The sequence below is a fragment of the Sinocyclocheilus grahami genome, unplaced genomic scaffold, assembly GCF_001515645.1.
Source record: "Sinocyclocheilus grahami isolate Dianchi unplaced genomic scaffold, SAMN03320097.WGS_v1.1 scaffold68.1, whole genome shotgun sequence".
Lineage (NCBI taxonomy): Eukaryota > Metazoa > Chordata > Actinopteri > Cypriniformes > Cyprinidae > Sinocyclocheilus > Sinocyclocheilus grahami.
In genome coordinates, this window is record NW_015505247.1 from 1,012,411 (window position 1) to 1,034,006 (window position 21,596).

At 37.3% G+C, this 21,596-nt stretch overlaps 1 protein-coding gene across 1 annotated transcript in view; it reads left to right on the top strand.

Annotated features, from left to right (window-relative positions):
* LOC107585271 (RAC-gamma serine/threonine-protein kinase-like) overlaps positions 1 to 21,596 on the top strand; it is an 89,696-nt gene that overhangs the window by 60,512 nt on the left and 7,588 nt on the right. The window contains exons 3-4 of the mRNA XM_016272217.1: positions 17,390 to 17,515; positions 20,123 to 20,234. Of these exons, the coding sequence (XP_016127703.1) occupies positions 17,390 to 17,515; positions 20,123 to 20,234 (238 nt within the window). The remainder of the gene's footprint in view (positions 1 to 17,389; positions 17,516 to 20,122; positions 20,235 to 21,596) is intronic.

Genomic DNA, 21,596 nt, shown 5'->3' on the forward strand with positions numbered 1-21,596 from the left:
TAATGCTAAAACTGTCCAAGTGAATTTTATGTCAAGTGAAATATTTATATTAATTGTTTGTATTTATTTATTTTATATTTTTATTTAGCTAAAGATTGCCTAAAATTAAAAAAAATGTTAATTAAAAATTATTCAAATATAATTAATATTATTAAAGGGGTCATATGATGCGATTTAAATTTTTCCTTTCTCTTTGAAGTGTTACAAGCTCTTGGTGCATTAAGAAGATCTGTAAAGTTGCAAAGACTAAAGTCTCAAATCCAAAGAGATATTCTTTATAAAAGTTAACCACGCCTACCTAAAACGGCTCGTTCTAACACGCCCCCACATGTCTACATCACTATGTGGGAAGATTTGCATAACGCTGCCCAAATGTTCACGCAAAGAAAGAAGGCGTAACTTTTATTCTCGCTGTAGTATTGTTGCCGCTGCCGCCATGTTGTGAAGACGCTGTGTGCTTCGTTGTGAAAGCGAAACTAGTTTGTTTGGTCTTCCAAAAGAGGAAGTTTGTTTGACCTTCCAAAAGAGGACAATATCCACTTCGTCATGCCTAGAGCTGATCTGTGCTGGTCGCTGAGGGAATACATCAACTTAGTGCTGTGGAGACCGCTCCGGTGCTCTCGTCGCCCTTCAGGATCGCGGATATCTGCGCATAAACATCGAGAATACGAGCACCAGGGAAACAGTGAGTGTGCACTTTACCTTCAGCTAATGTAGCACGGACGTGCCGGACGATGGAGTCTCCGATGATCACAGTGTCGCGTACCCAGGGTCCGTGGTGTCCCGGCGCCGGAGTGAAGGACATCTGGGAAGATCGCGTCCTGGGTGCACCGGGCCTGTGCAGAGAAACACACGGAGTAGAGGTGGTGGGAGAGTTAGTAGCAGGCTGTATAATTACCTCGGACTTGTGAGCGTCAGCCTGTGATGTTTCCAGCGCAGCTCTCCGCTCTCTCAGCTGGGTCTGCTTCTCCACGGCCTCCAGATCGAGCACCGAATGCAGCTCGAAACGTGCCCTCACCTGCACTCAAAGGTAGACACCCATCTGCCATTAAAGCAAGTAACACTGAGTAAAACAATGGTAATGTGTATGAATAGAGTATTAGCAATGTAAGTGAGATTAGCGGCAACCACTCTGGCGATGCTAACGGCCTATATGCTAATAGCGGACTCTGGAAATCAAAATAGAACTAGTGATAACAAGGCGCTCTGATTGTTTTTGTTGTAGAATACGATAGGGGATATATTCACACGTTATAGAAACGAAAATGATGGTGTATAAAATTGATTTTAAGATAAAAAATAGACGAAAAAGAATTAACTTGATGGAGCTCAAACTCAAAACACACGGCAGCAACAAACAGGAAGTGACATAAGTTGTACTAACTACTTTCGGTTTTTAGAATCACAGGCTCTAATAAAATGCGCTGCACACATCTGAATATTTGGGTTGATCTGTTCTGGAACAGTGTTCGCAACGAAACACACAGCGTCTTCACAACATGGCAGTGGCAGCAACAATAAAGTTATGCCTTCTTGCTTTGCATGAACATTTGGGCGGCGTTATGCAAATCTTCCCACATCGTGTTCACGCAAAGAAAGAAGGCGTAACTTTTATTCTCACCGTAGTATTGTTGCTGCCGCCATGTCGTGAAGATGCTGTGTTTCGTTGTGAAAGTGCATCTACTTTGTTTGGCCTTCCAAAAGAGGACGAAATCCGCTTCATCATGGCTGGAGCTGATCCGTGCTGGTCTCTGAGGAAATACATCAACTTCGCGCTGTAGATCACCGGATCAGCTTTCACCATGGACGAAGCGGAGTCCAGCCCGGGGTCGTCACATGTGGTTGCCGCAAGCCCGCCGGCCTCCACTCATTCAAGCATTTTTCCGATCACAAATGCAGACATGGTTTTATGTTTACACGGCGCGATGCAACGCAGCGTGTAAAAAGACAGTATAAGTCATCATAATCAGTAATTACGTCCCCACTGAATGCAACGAATGCCTCGTTTGTAATGGGTTTTAATGTTTTTGTCTCGTTGCTCCGGCCGGGACACGGCATCACAGTATGGTGAGGGGCGTAACATTTCCGTCACACGCTTGAGGTATTCGGCCAATCACAACGCACTAGATAGCTGGCCAATCAGAGCACACCTCGCTTTTCAGACCGATGAGCTTTGTAAAAATCGACGCGTTTCAAAAAGGCGGGGCATAGAGGAGAAACAATAATGTACAGTATGTGGAAAATAACGTTTTTTTTTACTTTAAACCGCATAAACACATTTCATTACACCAAATACACAAAATACTGTTCTTTTTAGCAGCATCATATGACCCCTTTAAATTATTTAAAATTATTTTTTTGCCCTAATTAAACTTATTTCATTATTTAAAAAAAAAAAAGACTATGAATTTGTAAATTAAGAATTATTCCCAAAATAGTAGCTGTTGGGTCAAGTTTGTCAGAAGCTGTGCCAGTGGCTCTACTAATGGTGATATTAAGCTCTGCTTCCAAATGCAAGTAAATAATATTGCAGGTTACTATAATTATTAATAATTAATATTAATCATATTAATATTATTATTAGAAAATGTTGAAAATCATTGTACAGCTTTCATATATTCTGTATACAATAAACTTTCTTGTCTAGTTCATAAAATGCAAATAATGTGCAACAAAAGACTTTGCAATTTGTGCATTAGTAAAATATTATGATTTTTCTCTCATTTGTGTTCAATTTTATTTGAAATGTGGATCATTCACATATTCCTTAATGAATCTTCTACACAGCTTAACTCTATTGTGGGGCAAGTCACTAGACTATTTTTAAGAAGTCATATTTGTGTGGCTGTATGTTTGTAGGTGTGTCTAATTTCAGCTGATAGCAGACATCCTTAAATATAATTATGAGTAATAGTTTGACTACTATCTCACCCCCTGCACCACCTACAGCGGTCCTTTCAGATGAACACAGATGCGCGCACACACTTGCACACTCTTTTCTTCTGATCGTGGGCTCAGGCTCAGACGAGGGGTCTCACGCTTGGGTGTTCTTCCCAAACGGTGCTTGTAAAGGTCAGATGAAGATACACCAACAGCTCGAGGCTGTAATAACTTATTTATCAACGGGCGTAAGATTGATCACAGGATTCGTAATTGATGACTCAGGGTTTTTTTTCTTTGAGTTTGTCTGCACATTCAATTTCCTCCTAATACCCACTACAGCAGACAGAAGGAACATAAAAGAGACATCTGTAACTTTCCATTTTCATTATGTGCCAGCCAGCTGAATGGTTGAATGTATTTTTTGTAGCATTATTTATAATTGTTTGTGTGCTAAAACAGGATTGTTTTGACAGCGTCAAGCACATTATTCAGTACTGCTGTTTTTCCCGGCTTTAGTCGAGTTTGCCAGCCGCAATTAAGTGAAAGTCATTGACGTTGGAGTCTACACCCAAATTGATTTTATGCAGCTATAATTGTACAGATCATTGTATTTCATATTACCATTTCAGTGACATTTTGGAGACCAAAAAAGCAATATTGAGTTGCATGTTTTCACCCTGTTCAATAAATGTAAATGAAATCCTTTTCATAAGAGTTGATTTGGTGATTGACTTACTTGAAGAGTTTATTTTAAAATGTCCAATTTGTTGTTACCAACAAAGTCATGTGATGCAACCAACAAGCAGAAACATTAAAAAAAACAAAACAACATAAAACATGAAGTTTTATAGACCCTGCAGACCCTTATTGCTGTGTCAAGGTGTCCAAAAATATAAAATAATTTGACAAATTGATTTTATTTTTATATTTTACAGTTTTATGACAAAGTAAGATTATGATTATTATGAAGTTTTCTTAATATTAGTATTACAAATATTCTTAAAATAAATTTTTAATAATAATTATAACTTATATAAAAATAATATTTTGCAATATTTGTCAAGATGTAATATATATGACCAAAAAAGCAATATTGAGTTGCATGTTTTCACCCTGTTCAATAAATGTAAATGAAATCCTTTTCATAAGAGTTGATTTGGTGATTGACTTACTTGAAGAGTTTATTTTAAAATGTCCAATTTGTTGTTACCAACAAAGTCATGTGATGCAACCAACAAGCAGAAACATAAAAAAAAACATAAAACATGAAGTTTTATAGACCCTGCAGACCCTTATTGCTGTGTCAAGGTGTCCAAAAATATAAAATAATTTGACAAATTGATTTTATTTTTATATTTTACAGTTTTATGACAAAGTAAGATTATGATTATTATGAAGTTTTCTTAATATTAGTATTACAAATATTCTTAAAATAAATTTTTAATAATAATTATAACTTATATAAAAATAATATTTTGCAATATTTGTCAAGATGTAATATATATATATATATATATATATATATATATATATATAAATGTGAATATTAATTAATAATATTAAATTTTGTATTATATAAATTATTACATTTTAATTTTTATATAAAATTTATTTCATATTAATTAATAATGTTACATTTTATGTTAATTTTAAAAAAAAAATTCTCCAAAAGATTCTCCAAATCTTCAAATATGTCTGTAGTTACTGGTACTATGATGTACTTTATTAACAGGGCTCCATTCAGCACTTGCGACTAAAGGAAAGTCAGACACATCAAGAACAGCAGCTCAGAGGAAAACAGCAGTTTGTGAACTCAAGTGTCATATCTGTCCAGCCTCCATTGAGCATCTTAATGGGTCTGTTCTGAATAAAAGCTGCTGGTTGTGATTGTCCTAGACTGAAGTGTTGGGATGTGTTTGGCGTGGTGTGTGTGTGTGGCAACGTCTGGTGGGTTGAGGGGGGGTTGTAAGGGTGGGATGGTCAAGTACAGGCAGAATTACATGGCTATAGTTGTTTACTTCAGCTGTGGTGTGTGTCTCTGGGGGAGATGGGAGGCGATGTTGGTTACTGGAAGAATAGAGGCTCCGGGATGCTTCACAAAGATGTGCGTGTGTGTTTGTGTGTGTGTGTGGGAGCAGAGGCTGGGACAGGAGCTGGTCAGACAATAGGGCCGAGGGGTTCTTGTATTGTCCCTCATTGCCAGCTGTCTCCCAGCACAGCGGCCTGTTCTGGTGGATGCGCTGCTGAATAAATAATAGCAGAAACCCCTGCCACTCGGCTGTAATGGCCATTCAGAGGCTAGGGCCGGGGAGTGCACACACAGAGGCCTTTGCACCTGTTCACCACTGGCCTGATGGTGCGACTCGCTGCAGCCTCTAAGACCTGAGCTGTTGTTCCTGTCTGCTTGTGTGTGGCCCCTGTGTTAGGGCCCTTTGTTCCCCTCTGACTGAGACCCTTTTAATAAACTCGTCTCCATTTTCCTTGAATATACACTACTGGGGATAATTTTATTTAAAAAATAAATAATAAAAATAAATAAAAAATAATTTTTATTTGATCAGAAATGAAATATATGTATATATATTTTTTTCTTTGATAAATAGAAAGTTCAAAAGAAGAGCATTTATTTGAACATATTTTGTCATATTATAAACAAATTTACTTGTGTGAAAAATTTTAACGCATTATTTTTTAACAAATTAATTAGGTTAACGCATTAAATCACACCGAATCAGCATTAGAATAGTAAAAAGTATAGAATAGAATAGAATAGTAATGCCTCTGAAAATTCAGTTTTACCATCATAGGAATAAATCACATTTTAAAACGAAACAGGTATTTTAAATTGTAATAATATTTCAAAATATTTCTGTTTTAACTTTTTTTTTGGAGCAAATAAATTCAGCTTTGATGAACTTAAGAGACTTCTTTCAAAAATGTGTAAAGACTAATGTGACACTGGAGATCACTTCCTCTCAGTATACAGAATCTCATGAAATTGGAATTGAATAGATTTACATTATGTAATTTTATCATAAAGCAAACCTGATATTTTATTATAAAGTCACTATTTTCTTTTCTTTTCTTTTCTACAGGGCAATCATTATATGGTGCCCCTTATACTTCTATTATAAGTAATAACTGTCAATTTTTTTTTGTTGATTTCTTTACTGAGTAACTACTGAGTATTATTTTCTGTATTAACTGACAGCATGCCACAGTCAACAGAGATTAACTTGTATTTAACCCAGACTTCATTATAAGCCTTGTTGTAGTTCAGTCCAAAGGACAAAACTAGTGACAGTTTTGATTTATGATGCTTGCAATGTTGACTGTGTGTTTTGCATACGAACTACATTTCAAAATGTAAATTCATCTCAAATGCACCCCTTTACCTAAATTCATTACTTCAGACTTATGTGCCCTCTAGAAGCTTGCGTTCTGCAAGTGAACGGTGTATTATTGTGCCATCTCAAAGAGGCACAAAATCACTTTCACAGACTTTTTCATTAACTGTTCCCTCCTGGTGGAATGACCTGCCCAACTCAATCCGAGCAGCGGAGTCCTTAACCATCTTCAAGAAACGACTAAAACACACCTGTTCCATCTTTATTTGACCCTCTAACTTTAGCACTTTCTATTCTATTTTAATTCTACTTTATTTATTTTTTTATAAAAAAAACCTAACACTAGCTTTCTATTTTTTTCTATTCTACTTGTTTTTCTTGGTGTGTGTGTGTATATATGTATATATATATAAACCTGGCTACGTGTACTGCGTTAGGCTAACCGAGACTTGTCATTTGCACTTACATATTTGTTGCTCTTTTGTTCGTTTTGATTGCTTCTATTGTCCTCATTTGTAAGTCGCTTTGGATAAAAGCGTCTGCTAAATGACTAAATGTAAATGTAAATGCTTCCTGAGTTTGAGATGTTTGGAGCCTGTATGTATTATGGATGCTCCAGAGGCTACGGTAATATGTGTCACCCTGTCACCCTGTCATCTAAGTCACCCTGCGAGACCGTCCTGACTCCATGAATTAATTATGCCTATGATGACAGTCCCATCAGGGCGTGCGTGTGTTTTTAAGAAACGTATTGATATTCGGCATGGGCCGTTTTATGAATGGAATTGACCATTAAAATGGGACCAGTAAAATAGACAAGAAATCTCCTCATGCCTTTGATCTTGTCTTTGCTTCAAAGAGTTGACATAGAGCAGCGTTACTCACACTGGAGGGCCCTGTAATCCATAGCACTCACACACACACGGACAGATATATTGTCAGTGCGGCCCCTCACAATGGCACAGTGTAAAATAATCCAGCCTGCTCCTGGGTGACACGCCTTTCACTAAAGATTGTTCCCTGAGCTCTGGCTGCTACGGCAACAGTTGGGAAGTTCTTCATTGTTGCGCTCGTCTCTTATTCTAAATGATTCATGGATCAGGCTTTTCACAGCAAACCTCCGTTTGGTGTGACCTGCTACATTTACCTTCACTGACACATTATACTGTGTCTAATTGGCGTAAAATGCGCATTAAATTGAATTAAAACTCTTAATGTGCTGTGATGAACTTTTCATATGTGCATTTGCTTTCATGACATACAAAGGTATGCCTGTGTCTCCCTTTATTTTAAATTCAGTTGACCTTTCGTGTGCTTCTAACAAGACTGCAGCCGCTGAGCTTAACTGCAGGACTGCACATTATGCAGCAAATGCTGCAGCCCATTTAACGTGAACAACAGGCAAATTAGATTGCAAAACGGATGGCCTGATTGGGCTCAATTGCTGATATTTGATTAGCCAGTAAAAGTTGCTGCCAGTTCTTCCAATAATCTCATTAATTAGCCGTGTTTTATGCAGGAAACACAATCAGAGGTGAATGGCTGGTACATGCGATTCATCTCAGTAGTAACCCTGACACAATACAATTATCCTTGACATTGTGATTGGGTGTTCTGCTAAGATTTTTTAAATGTTTTTGAAAGAAGTATCTTAAACTCAAAAATACAGTAAAAAAATTGTAATACAGGGAAATATCATTGCATTTTATAATATTATATTTTAAAATGTAATTTATTCCTGTGATGGCAAAGCTGAATTTTCAGCATCATTACTCCAGTCTTCAGTATCACATGCTCCTTCAGAAATCATTCTGTTATGCTGATTTGCTGCTCAAGAAACATTTATAATATTATCAATGTTAAAAACAATTGTGCTTTGTATTTTTATGGAAACCGTTACACATCTTTATTCAGGATTCTTTGATGAATAGAAAATTCGAAAGAACAGCATTTATTTAGAATAGAAATCTTTTGTAACACTATAAATGTCTTTGTCACTTTTGATCAATTTCATGTGCCTTGTTTGATAAAGTGTTAAAACACGAGCAATACCATGGTATTCTTTTCTAAGTGAACATACAAAAGTGTAGGATATATTATCAGAAATATATATATATATTATTTGTCATTACAGTTGAAGGGTGTAGTTTTTGTGCCACTAGTGACAGCAATAGCAGTGTGTTTGAGTTGTCCAGCTTCATCTGAGAGTCTCTGTCCAAGCAATGGAAGTGTTTGAAAATATTGTTTGAAAATATTGTTTGAAAATAGTCATTCTCTTCAAATGATTGCTTACCCATGACAGAGAAAACAGATCAGAAGATACAGCAGCCCTTGTGGCAGTACTGAGAATGCAGCATGAATTTGCCTCTGTATGTGTCTGTTAGCTGAATGGCTACTTTAGAATTTCTTTTGCTCTCACTCACTTTACCACTTTTCTCTCTCACTCACTCATTCACTCACTCACTGACACACTGGAAGTAACCCTTAGTTTTTCTCATACTCGTGCTCAACCATCAGACTATCTGTATCTGTAGTTCAGTGCCATCTAGTGGCTGAAGTTGCTAACAGCGTTGAGTTTACATGACTTCAGCGTATGGCCAGATATGAACTTTGGTTTGTTTCCTTCTAATGAATGTTAAATATCTGTTTACTTTTCAGAAGCTGATTTCATTTATTATTATTTTAATTTTAATTTTCTTTTATTAGTAGTTTATTTTATCATTATTATTATAGTAATATAATCAGATATACATAGTAATCTAATATATGTAGAATCATATTGTTTTCTTATATTTTACAATGTTGTAAATAACAGCAAGCAATCATATTTCAGTTAAGCAGATTCAGTGTACTGTTAATGGAAACACTGTCTGTGCACAGTCTATGTGTTTAATAGACAGGGAGTTAAACCTTTGACGCAGCACCATGTGTTTGCAGTGCTGTCACATATAGATTGCTGATGCTCAGACTATCCTGTTACACATTTGAGTGTGTGTGATTTCCATGTGTGTTGGCGGGATGGCCTCTCTGTACAGGCCCAGCGCGGCAGCTCTCTGCACCAGCTGGGGGGCTGGAGGAGCACCAGGAGGGCAAGCTGTGTGCAGCTGGCGGACTGAAATCTGTGCAGGCCTCATGGGAGCTTGGTCTCCCTGGGCACCCTCGTCTCCCTCCCTCACACCCCCCCAGCCGACCTGACATCTCTCTGCTCTGTTGCCGCCCATTGTCTGATGCCTCCATCAAGCACGAGTCTGCAGCAGGCATCTGCACTCACTTAAACAGACAAAACGACCTTGAGGAAGTTTGGCTGAAGTACATGGCGTTTCATCCCCAGTCTCTATTTTGCATAATGCATGGTAACTAAAATGGCGAAATGAAATTGCAAGAATAATTTTTTTCCCCAAAAGTGATTTACAAACAAACATATCGGCCCTCCTGGCCTGCCCTCCGTCTGCCACTTGAGTCGCAAGTTGACATGCTCAAACGAACAGAAAAGTGCTTCGAAAAGTTTGTTTACTCTGCTTATGAAAAGCCAAAAGTTAATTTAACATTAGTAACTGTTTTAAGGGTGCAAAGCTTTTGTTAAACAGTAGCAATAGCAAAATGTTAAGACATCAGTGTTTAATAAATAGTTACATTTATATAATAATAATAATAATACAAACGTATTAAATGTCCAATTTCATTTTTGAAACTTTATTTATATTATTATTATTATTATTCTCTCAACATGGTATTGTTAATTAGATTAACTGTAGGCTGTTTTCAGTTGACATTTATTATAAATGTCTGCTCACAGATGTATATTTATCAGCATTTTACAACCTTCAGATGCTGCTTTTTCAATTAATTAATTAAAGTGCTTTGTTTATAATTTGTATTTTGATATCAAAAGAGTATTATAAATTCAGTTGGTCAATGGAAACTGAATGGTAATTGTTCTTCACACTCAAAATGTACTGTATGTTGTATGTAGTTAAATAGCAGATGTTGGACAGTTGCTGGTCTCCACTATAAGTGTGATGTATATTACCCAGCTGGTCATTTACTGCTTTCGAACTATCATTAGTTCATAAGACCATAAACCCCAGGTGTTCATAGCCATACTCTGTTACACACATACTCTTAGAGGTATCATGCAGGGTTTGTCAGGGTTACTCCTTGTGCACATCCACATAGACACTCCTTCCTGCTGCGGTCTAATGACACTAATTCAGGTTAATTGGATTGGCTTGAGTCAGCCCTGGATTGCATCTAAGTTGTCTGAGAGCCTCATGTCGAGTCCACGACTGCAGCGCCACTGGCTCACCCTATTGCCCTCCCTGAGGACACACAGAGGACACACACACTAATGCCTGCAGTGGAAGACATACTTTAACTCTGCTTCAAGCGCTGTCTTTTATTGGAAAATTTCATTTTAATTAATTACATGATATGTTAATTTCATTGTTAATGCAGTGTATCAATGGTATATTAATAATCATTACTTGCTGAAAAGCCTTTAAATAAGATGTCAAAGATCTTTTACATAATTTACATTAGATGTTTTTTAAGTCACATCTCGCTGTTTTCAGCATCTTACGGTCTCAGAAAAAAAGGTACAAAACTGTCACTGGGGTGGTATCCTAAGGTACAAAAGCTAAAAAGTTTTTATCTTTTTTTACCCCTTTTGTTACCCCTAAATGGTACATGTTATTACCTCAAATGTACATATTAGTAGCTTTTGAAAGGGTACTATCCCGGAGACAGTTTTGTACCTTTTTTCGGACAATGTATGTAAGGTATATAGATGCTGTATGTCTACTAATCCACAGTACAGTCCACTCTCTTTATCTGCATTTAAATAGTTTTACATTGATATCTGTATCTAACTCTAAGCAAGAAGTGAATTTGCATGTCAAGTCAATATATTCCTTAGAAATATTCACGGTTGGTGGGTGTGGCCTGGTTGTCTTATCCATCTTGTCTTTAAGGGGTCACTTTGGTGTCACCGCAGGGTAACGTCCCCTTGTTTACGCTTTCTCTTGGTCAGTGTGACGTGGTGAATCAGGCGCCAATCTGTCTTGTTGTGTATGTCTTAACAGGTGATATGATCTTCGTCTCTGTAAAGTGATCAGTGTTTAAGTCTTTGCCGGCAATTCTGGCGAAAATACAGCAAATCCCCAGAGTGTCGCTAAGTATTGTCGTTTTTACTCCACTCCTCCCCACCTTGGCACTGGGGTGGTATCCTAAGGTACAAAAGCTAAAAAGTTTTTATCTTTTTTTACCCCTTTTGTTACCCCTAAATGGTACATGTTATTACCTCAAATGTACATATTAGTAGCTTTTGAAAGGGTACTATCCCGGAGACAGTTTTGTACCTTTTTTCGGACAATGTATGTAAGGTATATAGATGCTGTATGTCTACTAATCCACAGTACAGTCCACTCTCTTTATCTGCATTTAAATAGTTTTACATTGATATCTGTATCTAACTCTAAGCAAGAAGTGAATTTACATGTCAAGTCAATATATTCCTTAGAAATATTCACGGTTGGTGGGTGTGGCCTGGTCGTCTTATCCATCTTGTCTTTAAGGGGTCACTTTGGTGTCACCGCAGGGTAACGTCCCCTTGTTTACGCTTTCTCTTGGTCAGTGTGACGTGGTGAATCAGGCGCCAATCTGTCTTGTTGTGTATGTCTTAACAGGTGATATGATCTTCGTCTCTGTAAAGTGATCAGTGTTTAAGTCTTTGCCGGCAATTCTGGCGAAAATACAGCAAATCCCCAGAGTGTCGCTAAGTATTGTCGTTTTTACTCCACTCCTCCCCACCTTGGCTAAGCCCTGAAATTGCATTTGACAACTTCACAGCTGCATCGCCTTCCAGTGGAGCTGATTAGCCTGTCTGAGTCTGTCCTGGTGTTGGTCACGTTCGACCACGTACAGTTACATAAAGGAACGGCTGAGTCATTTGAAAGTCACTGACATTGTCCAGATTGGTCTCTGTAAAGGTCTCTCACTTTACTATGGTCATAACTGTTCTGTCTCACCCACAGACTAATGCTGAGACCAGTACAGTTTACTTTTGGTTCCACACAGAAAATAGCTATTCAGCTGTGGGAATATGTCCCAGAATATGCTTTTATTACAAAGAAAAAACTGTTGAAATCTTTTTTTGTTACATGAAGGTCACATTACAGCTGTATCTATTGTTTTTGATACTTCTTAAATGCTTTTTGTGTATAAATTTTTTTATTTTTTGTACAGTGTAATTACACAAATAATACTAATGTTAATTAGCATGCACTCACTATAGGGTTATGGTTTGGTTTAGGGTTTGTTGCTTGTAATTCTGCTTATTTGACTGTTATTGCTAAAGTAAATACATATATTTATATATTTATGTAATTAATTCCATTATAAAATATTATATAATTCTGTTTACTATTTTTTAAATATTGTTTTAAATTATGTAAATCTAAACAAATACTCGCTATTACTATAGTAAGTACATGTTCAATATGTATTATATGTATTAATTATGTTATAAAAATATTTTAGAATTTTTTTTACTTGTTTTATATTTTTAAAACTATGTAAATCTTAATGAAATGTGAAATATTTAGAATCTATTTTAATATTTATTCTGTGAATATTATACATTTTTGAATGCAATTGTAACATCAATTCTGCCACAACCAACAAATTTTCCATTATATATTCGGTGTACTTGGTTACCAAGGCAACAAAGACCATGCAGCCTAATATGTGAGATGTGTTAAGAAAAAAGAAAAAGAAAAATCAAGGTAAATTAATTAAGTTTTATATTTTTATCCAACACAATACATAATTTGTGAATTGATGCAAATGTTTATGATGTTTTAGTAAGGCTGGACAATAATTCAAAATGTCAATATGTATCAATATATCAATATAAAATCTATATGTATCGCAATATAATTTTTTTCAATAACGGGGATATGATTTTTAAACACATTTCCGATATTTCGATATACAGTACATTACCAGTGTTTCCCATACATTGATTTATTTGTGCCGTTGATTTCAGAATGATTTCTGAAGGATCATGTGACTGGAGTAATGATGCTAAAAATACAGCTTTGAAATCACAGGAATAAATTACATTTTAAAATATTTTCAAATAGAAAACTATAATAGTAAAAATATTTCAAAATGTTACTGTTTTTGCTGTATTTTGGATCAAATAAATGCAGGCTTGGTGAGCAGAAGAGGATTCTTTAAAAACATGAAAAATCTTACTGTTCAAAAACTTTTGACTGGTAGTGTATGTTAGCCTATAGTTTGAAGTTAAAGATATTCATATTACGGTAATTAGGTGTGTCTGAGATGATTATTTGACAGTGATTTCACATTTCTTGTTTGTATGAAGGCTAATTACAAATAAAAGGTGAACATTAATTTATTTGTGCTGTTTTTTTCTCTAAAATATTATATGGTTTTATATGAGGTGTCAGAGACTTGGCATATTCATTTTTCATAAGTTTGTTTGCACAGACATCTATTTTGGGTGTTCTTGGCAGTTTTTATGAGGCTTTTTTTAATAGTGTTCATATCGATATCGGAATTATATCGTATCGACCGAAATTAAGAAATATATTGTGATATAAATTTTGGCCATATCGTCCAGCCCTACGTTTTAGAAAAATGACTGAATTCTCCTGTGATGTGAATGTCTACTGTTGGAAATTGTTAGTGGACAAATGAAACTACTGAGTGCAGAAAGTATGTTTTTTTCCCTAAAAAAAAGTCCACAGGGCTGAAAGTAGCTGTAGTTGAGTCATCAGTCTACCAAATTACTCACTGAAGTCATCATAGCGGTTACTGGATGAACATCTGTAGCATAAAAGTGCTGCAGTAATAACCACTAAACCATGGGTCAAACAAAAAGCAATACTTCTGACAGTAGTTTCTCAGAGCAACTGTTTGCTGTGAGTGTGTGAATGAGTCAGTGAGTGTGAGTGTGTCCATGCTGCGTCCATCTCTGCCAAACTGACAAAGTGACTCCAGCCACTCTCCTTCGGCAAGCTGCTGCAGTACATGCTGAACAAAACACACCAATCTCCACAAGCGGCCAGCTCTCCCTCCCGCGCATTCTCCATCCGTACCGCACCACCTAATGCTGCCCACGTCTCGGACCACGTGCCGGTGCCCAGGCTGCGCTGTAGCGGCTGTGGGCGCTCGTGCCCAGGCGAGCTGGTGCCGCTTGGAGTGCCCGGCGTGTGCTGGAACACGACAGCCCGCTGGTCCCAGGGCACCCATCACATGCCCATCTTTAAGCCATCTGCAAAGTAGAGCGGTTCCCGCCAAAGCATTAAATTAAATCCTTGTTTGGGCTGATTAACAAATGGCCTTGTTTTTTTGTGTTCCGTGGGCTTGTTTTTTCCTCCTGTCCTGCTGAAGCTCCATCACGTCGGAACGAGCGTGGCAGAGGCAGTGAGCCTTCGGGAAGTCTCAGGAGTGGCTTAGATGTTTTGGGGGGAAGTTTGCTCAGGATCGCGTCTGTCTCGAAAGCGGCCCGTCCAATTCTCCGTCCCACAGCCATCAGGCTGTCACAGACCACAGACAAATGAACAATTAATCTGGGCTTGTAATTGAATGGCACCCGGTATGATATTTTAATTGTTCAATTGGAGCTGTTTGGATCTCAGAACTTAATTGGAATGGGGTGATAGGGACTTTGGATGTCCTGTTGCATATTTGCTGGCAATTGCTCAGGTATTACCTGCAAGCTTGTTAGTCAGAAAATTTGTATCGCTGTGCAATTTCTTAGGCATAAGATTCGCCAATCTGAACTCCACATCTAAAGGTGTTCATCACCCTGGTGCTCGGTAATAATGCTAACCAAATACGACTGTTCACTTTGACCAAACGCTCTGGAAACTTGATGGTAGAAGCATCACTGGCGCCTGCCAGACCAACTGTCCGCCTACTGTTTTGGATCTAAAGAAACAAATTTCACGATTGAGAAGCCAGTAAAAATGGTTTGATGAAACCGCACTGGCTGGGTTCGAGCGACATTTGCTTTTAGTCACGCAGCCCCTTCTGTTCAACCCCTGGCTCTGTCAGCCGCACAGTGAATGTACTGTACGCTGGTTAACAAGACATCATGGCAGATCCAGGATCAGATCGTTGATTAAACTCTTTGCTTTGCGTTTGTCCATAACTGATCCACCAATAACAAGTATAATGTTGTGTGTGAAAAAAAAGTGAACCCCTTTATTATATTATATTATAGTATTATTATTTTAATTTTATATTATTATAATGTCAGAAAAAGAAAATTAGAGACAGTTGAGAGGGGAAATTGAATCAGGGAAATTGACAGTTGATTCTACATTTGCCATTTGAGCACCACAGCATGCCTGGCCAGTTTTTTATAAGTCATAGAAATAAAGCTGCTTTGAAAAATCAACAAGCCCTCTTACTAAAGTTTTATCTTTAGAGAAAATACCTTGGTCAATGATAGACGGTCGTCATAGCGATCATGCATAAATGTATCTATGTGTCGACTCACAGCCCACTTTTATCCTTCTACCCTTTTCCTTTCTTTTTTGTACCTTTTGATTGGAAGGTGGATGCCTCTGTTCAGCTGTTCCCTCTTCCTCATTGAGGCATACCGGCGAAGACCTCCATCTCCTCAAATTAACATGAGCAGGTGTTTTTCTCTGATGTGTTAATTAGGAGAAGCTGGTGTCATTATGCTTTAAGTGGATGTTACAAATAGAACATGTTGTTTATTTTCTCTTCTGCTGAAAAAAAGTGATCAGAGCTGTCACGAGGCTCATGTGTCACTTAGAGAAGATCGTGGCTAATTACCAGGTGTTTAGAATCAGAAAGTACATGACTGTGGATTCTCCTGTGTCTGTTCTTGAACGAATACCAGATTATCTATCTTAATAAATATGATTTAAACAGTTGAATCCTGAGGTTAGATTCAGCATATTTTATTGAATGATTGTGTAGCATTATGGCTTAAACAATGACAAAAAAAGGATATGTTTGTGTTTTGTTTTGATATCCCTCAATTTATTTTTACAAACTTTTAAAATATTTTTTAATTAGCTTTTTGCCATTTTTCTCTCTTTTCTCATTTACTCTCCTTTTTAATGAACAACTTAAACTTTGCACCTCGCACAAAGTTATTGTATAGCTTCAGAATGCTTGAAATATAGCATACATGTTGGACTGCTTTTAGTGATAGTTTTGGATGACACAAGGAACAAAACAATTATCTTCTCATCTTGAGGTATAAATTCACTACATGCTATGAAATGTCCTTGTTTCCCTTGTGTTTACCACATGTTGTGATTGACAAGCAACAGACAAAATGCAATGTATTCGTATTCAGAAAACGCACAATCAAACTTTTCATTGTTCACTATACAGAATTGCAAATGAACAAGTGTGTTTGGTTTCAGCATCCAGCATGCATCACTCAGCAGGCAGATGTTGTGTGCATTATCACTCTTGAAGCCTGTTACTAGACTCTGTGTGCATGCGGCTTTGCCCCCCGTGTGGTGATGCTGACACCCTTGTAATCCTGCTGTTTACGATTAGATGGCACAGGCTGTTGCACCAGAAGTTTTGCATGATAATATGGCATGACCAGCTGCTCAGCAGATGTTGTTTTTTGCGACTTTAGCATAGAAAGGTTAAAGGTGTCTCTGCTGCCCCTTGTGAGGATTCTCTGACCTCCTCTGTGGTGCGTTTCCGCACGCATTTTACTGTAAGCCGACTTGGTGTCACCAGCCCTGGTTTGTGTTGTTCTAACACCTGCCCTCGGGTTTAGGCAGATAATGCAGTAGCTGACAGCTGGACTAGCAGTGGTAAACATGTTAACATTTTAATCCTGTGTTTAGTCATTTGCAAAGTCAAAATTAAGTAAATTCAACAGATAAGCACCATCTAATCGTGTTCATTCTGTGTTTGGGATATTAATCTTGTGAATTTGATGCATGCACCCACGAAACAATGAGGGTTTTTAATGAAAACGGGGTCATTTGTTTTCCCGTAGTTCTATGTAAAAGAAAAAGTTGTGAATGGGAGGTTGTGTTTTTAGTGTGCATGTATTTGCACAAGCAGTTTGAGGTCATGTGTTTTATTACTTTGCCATTTAAATATAGATTTCTTCTTTTCCCCAGGTGAATATATTAAGAATTGGAGACCTCGCTACTTCCTGCTAAAAACCGATGGGTCTTTTATCGGATACAAGGAGAAGCCACAGGATGCAGATCTTCCCTACCCTCTCAATAACTTCTCTGTTGCAAGTAAGTGATGCCTTCAAAGCAAGACAAGTAAAGTTTTGTACATACTTTTTTTCTTTTGTGAGCTCAGTCTCCATGAATTAACTCAAGAGTGGATTCAATGATCTGTATTGAATCCAAAATGTCCATATGCTAATTTGACAGCTAACATTGCTAGCACAAATTAGCACTATGTGATTTTGAATTGTCTACTGTAGGGATAATTTCATATTTTATATTTTTCATCAACTCGAATTTTATAATGCTAGTCGTAATTTTAATTTATCTCTGCCCATTAGAATAAAACAGACTATATTTGCTAATGTCCCTTTAAATTACGAACATGTAAAATAACCTTTGTTATGATGCAAAGTTTGTGGTACATTTTTAAAGGCTCACAAAACAAGTTCAGAAATGTACCACTCAAACTGTTAAGGCAAATCTGAAATGATCAAGGATCACTGAAAATAAACTTCAGCCACTCTTTTCTATTGCCGAAATCTTTCCAGATGTGCAAAAATTTGATTAATTTAGCCTAAATTCAATTTCACCAAAAAATTCAAAAGTATATCCAAGTTTTTAAAATGATTTTAGTGGAATAAAATCATCAAAAGCAGTGACTTATTTTCTCTGGAACACAACTCAACCTCAAGCGCGTGGCTTTTAGCGCTGGTTTATGGACACGTGCTGCGAGCAGCTCCCCAACCCTCCATCCGTCAAAAGGCCCAGCCAGGTTTTAATCTAAAGGCTGGAGGAGCGAGGGGTGGCCATACATCCGGCCTGGGCCGCTTGGCAGTGGAAGAGGATTGCCACATCTGTTGCAGAAAGCTGGGAGGCCAGGTGGTGCTGGGAGGCTGATAGCCTAATGCTCTCTCTGAAATGGCATCGCTCTCACCCCCTGTGCAACGAGCTGCCACCAGACTGCCTTCCTCCGGACCGCTCTCTCAGAGTCCTGTACACAGCCTGACCAGCCCTGCATCTGCTCCCTAGTATACCACAGTCCATATTGACCAATTTGTCTTTTTTAACAATGATTGCAGCATATGACAAAACGCTTTGCACGGTGAGATCCACCAATTTTTTCCATTTAGATCTTTCACCACCGCTGCCTTATAAGTACAGCTGGATTTAAAAAAATAAAGTATATGTAAATGACATATGTTTATATAAATGTATATGTATATAAAGATTTCTATTTCAAGTAAATTCTTTTTTTTTTTTTACTTTCCACTCATCAAGGAATCCTGAATAATTTCTTAAGCAGCAAATCAGCATCTTAGAATGATTTCTGAAGGATCATGTGACATTGAAGACTGGAGTAATGGCTGCTGAAAATTCAGCTTTTCTATCACAAGAATAAATTACATTTTAAAATGTATTAACATAGAAAACAGGTGTTTTAAATTGTAACAATATTTCACAATATTACTGTTTATCCTGTGTTTTGTCTTAGTGAGCATAAGAGACTTCTTTCAAAATAAACTGACCACAAACTTTTGAACAGTAGTATTCAAGTGTTAGGAAAATATGAAACTTTTGTTCAAAATGGTATGAAAGTTTTTGAAAACCAACTTGAATACAAAGAGTTCATTTCTAAGTACTTTACACATTTTTTAAAAAAATATTTGGAAACTTTGTTTTTTAACCCTCTTAGCTTTTTCATTCAAAGCCAGTTCTCGCTAACATTTACAGAGCTGAATACCATGTTTTGTCTCCTGATGTTTTTGTGCATTGGCACCCTCTCAACCTTATTTTGGGCTTGTGAAAACCTTTAAGTGATGTTGCATGTTGCAAGCAGCGGAAGTCACAGCTTCTGGGCTGTTTAATTGGCATGCTAGCTTTCCTTAGCGACTCTTGCTTGAAGCAATGCTCGTCATCTGTGATCTAATGTGGCAAAGCAAACAATACTGTCAGCTCTGCCTCCTCTCCTCCTGAGGTGTCACATTCTGGCTGCTGTGACCTTGTTTTTCTGCACTCAGCGTGGGACTCGATTTTCCCCCTACTGCCCAGGTAGTGGTTCTGTTCAGTGCATGGCTTCGTGACCTTAGCAGTGTCATCATTAACCTTCCTGTCTAAATTTAGGCCCTGCCGTCATTCAGAGGTGGCTGAAATTGGCCGACTGAGGGCCCTCATTATGGGACTGCTGTTGCGTTTCACCTGTCATCTGGGCATTGTCCCCAAAATCTGCAGCGGCGATGAGCCCAGTCTGAACGTCACCTCTGCCCCCTGCTACTTTCATAAAGTATCTGAGAAATGCATTACTTCCCTCTGACTGGCCAGTGGCTGATGTGGCAGAGCTAAGCGCTGTATATGAAATGTTGCACCATTCCAGCAAATGTACCTCTCGCTCGTTCATCTCACCATGGCACTCTCCCACCTGCTGCCTCCTCTCTGCTAATGGCCATTTGTTTTACATTGGACTCGCTGATCCACTCTGTTATCAAATAAAACACTCTGAAAATGGCAAACACTTGCAGCCTGAGAGTTAGAAAGTGGGCTGGGTTTACTTTAGTATTCAGGTCAGATTTCTCCCTGCCTGTATATTTGTGTCTGCGTTCTTAGTTTTTGTTTTTTTTCATTGTGTACATTACATTTAATGTGGCTACTATTTCCTTTGGTCTGTCATTCCAGAATGCCAGCTGATGAAAACTGAACGACCAAAGCCGAACACTTTTATTATTAGATGTCTACAGTGGACTACAGTCATAGAGAGGACCTTCCACGTGGACACACTAGAAGAGAGGTGAGTCTCTAATGTAGAAAACACAACTATTCAGAGCATCATTATATGCCCATTCCAACAACAATGTACAGTTGGCAACCTTTCTAATGTTATATAGTTGCTACAAGTAAACAAAACTGTTTATTTGGCCACCACCTCGTACAAAAATTACAAAAAACTCTACTACTTTACTTACTCATTTTAATTTAAATCATTAATAATGACCAGAGTAGAAAACAATATATACATTAGTAATTGCTTTGCTGATAATGTAGTGATTACATTTATATATTTAGCAGATGCTTTAAGCAATTCATCACAGATATATCACAGTGTACAATGCCAGGTTTATTAAAAAGCTAGATTAGGAAAATAAGCAGAGGTGAAATGCAGAAAAGAAGAAGAGGAATTTGTGAAGAGTGTTTATGTGTTTTGTGTACATACTTAACCACATTTTTATGACAAATTTTTTTTTATTTTAAAAACAAACAAGCAAGCCCTGTCCAGATTTAAAAAGTAACGCAAAAGTAATGTAACGCATTACTTTCCATAAAAAGTAACTAAGTAATGTAATTAGTTACTTTTTTATGGAGTAACGCAATATTGTAATGCATTACTTTTAAAAGTAACTTTCCCCAACACTGCAAATTTGTACCAAAAAGTGAGCTAAACCTGACAAAATGTTCTTTTGGGAACTCCTCATTTGTAAAAAAAAAAAAAATAAATAAAAATAAAAAAAAAGGTCTTAAAATAGACTAAATAAATACATTTTCTGTTTTCTGTAATGCTGCGTGTGTTATGGTTAGGTTAGCTAAGTAAACATGTTTGGTTTAAAGTTGTGGAGTGGTTAAGTGCTTGCGGAAGAGGTAGTGAAGCTTAAATAAATGGGTGAATGGGTGATGGTTTACTGACCCCATTCTGGTTCTGGAGCCTTAAGTCCTTTCTTCAATTTGAAGTTTCTGTGATTTTCTTTGGACCGTATCTGTATACACATTTCCTTGACAAGCTACAAGATTTGATTTTGTGAATTTACCCTACATATGAGCAATAGTAATAGTGATGCTCGCCTTTAGCAAACACAGATATTAATTTTCCCATCAGCGAGAGAAAAGGCAACCCAAAAAGTTGTTTTACCAAAACACTGGCTCACATTATGAGCTGATCCTCTTTTAGATGTCAGTTCTTTTTAAATCTATAGACAACAAAGCATGTCCCATAAGAATGTAAGTGACAATGAACTGTCAGAAAGACAGAAAAACATCACATACATGCATTATTTGCATGTATAGAAGAACCAGAATCATTAGAAAATTTGACAGCCAGACAGTGTCCACTTAAGTTGAACTGTATATTATTTATAATCTGCATTAGTTTTCAATTATT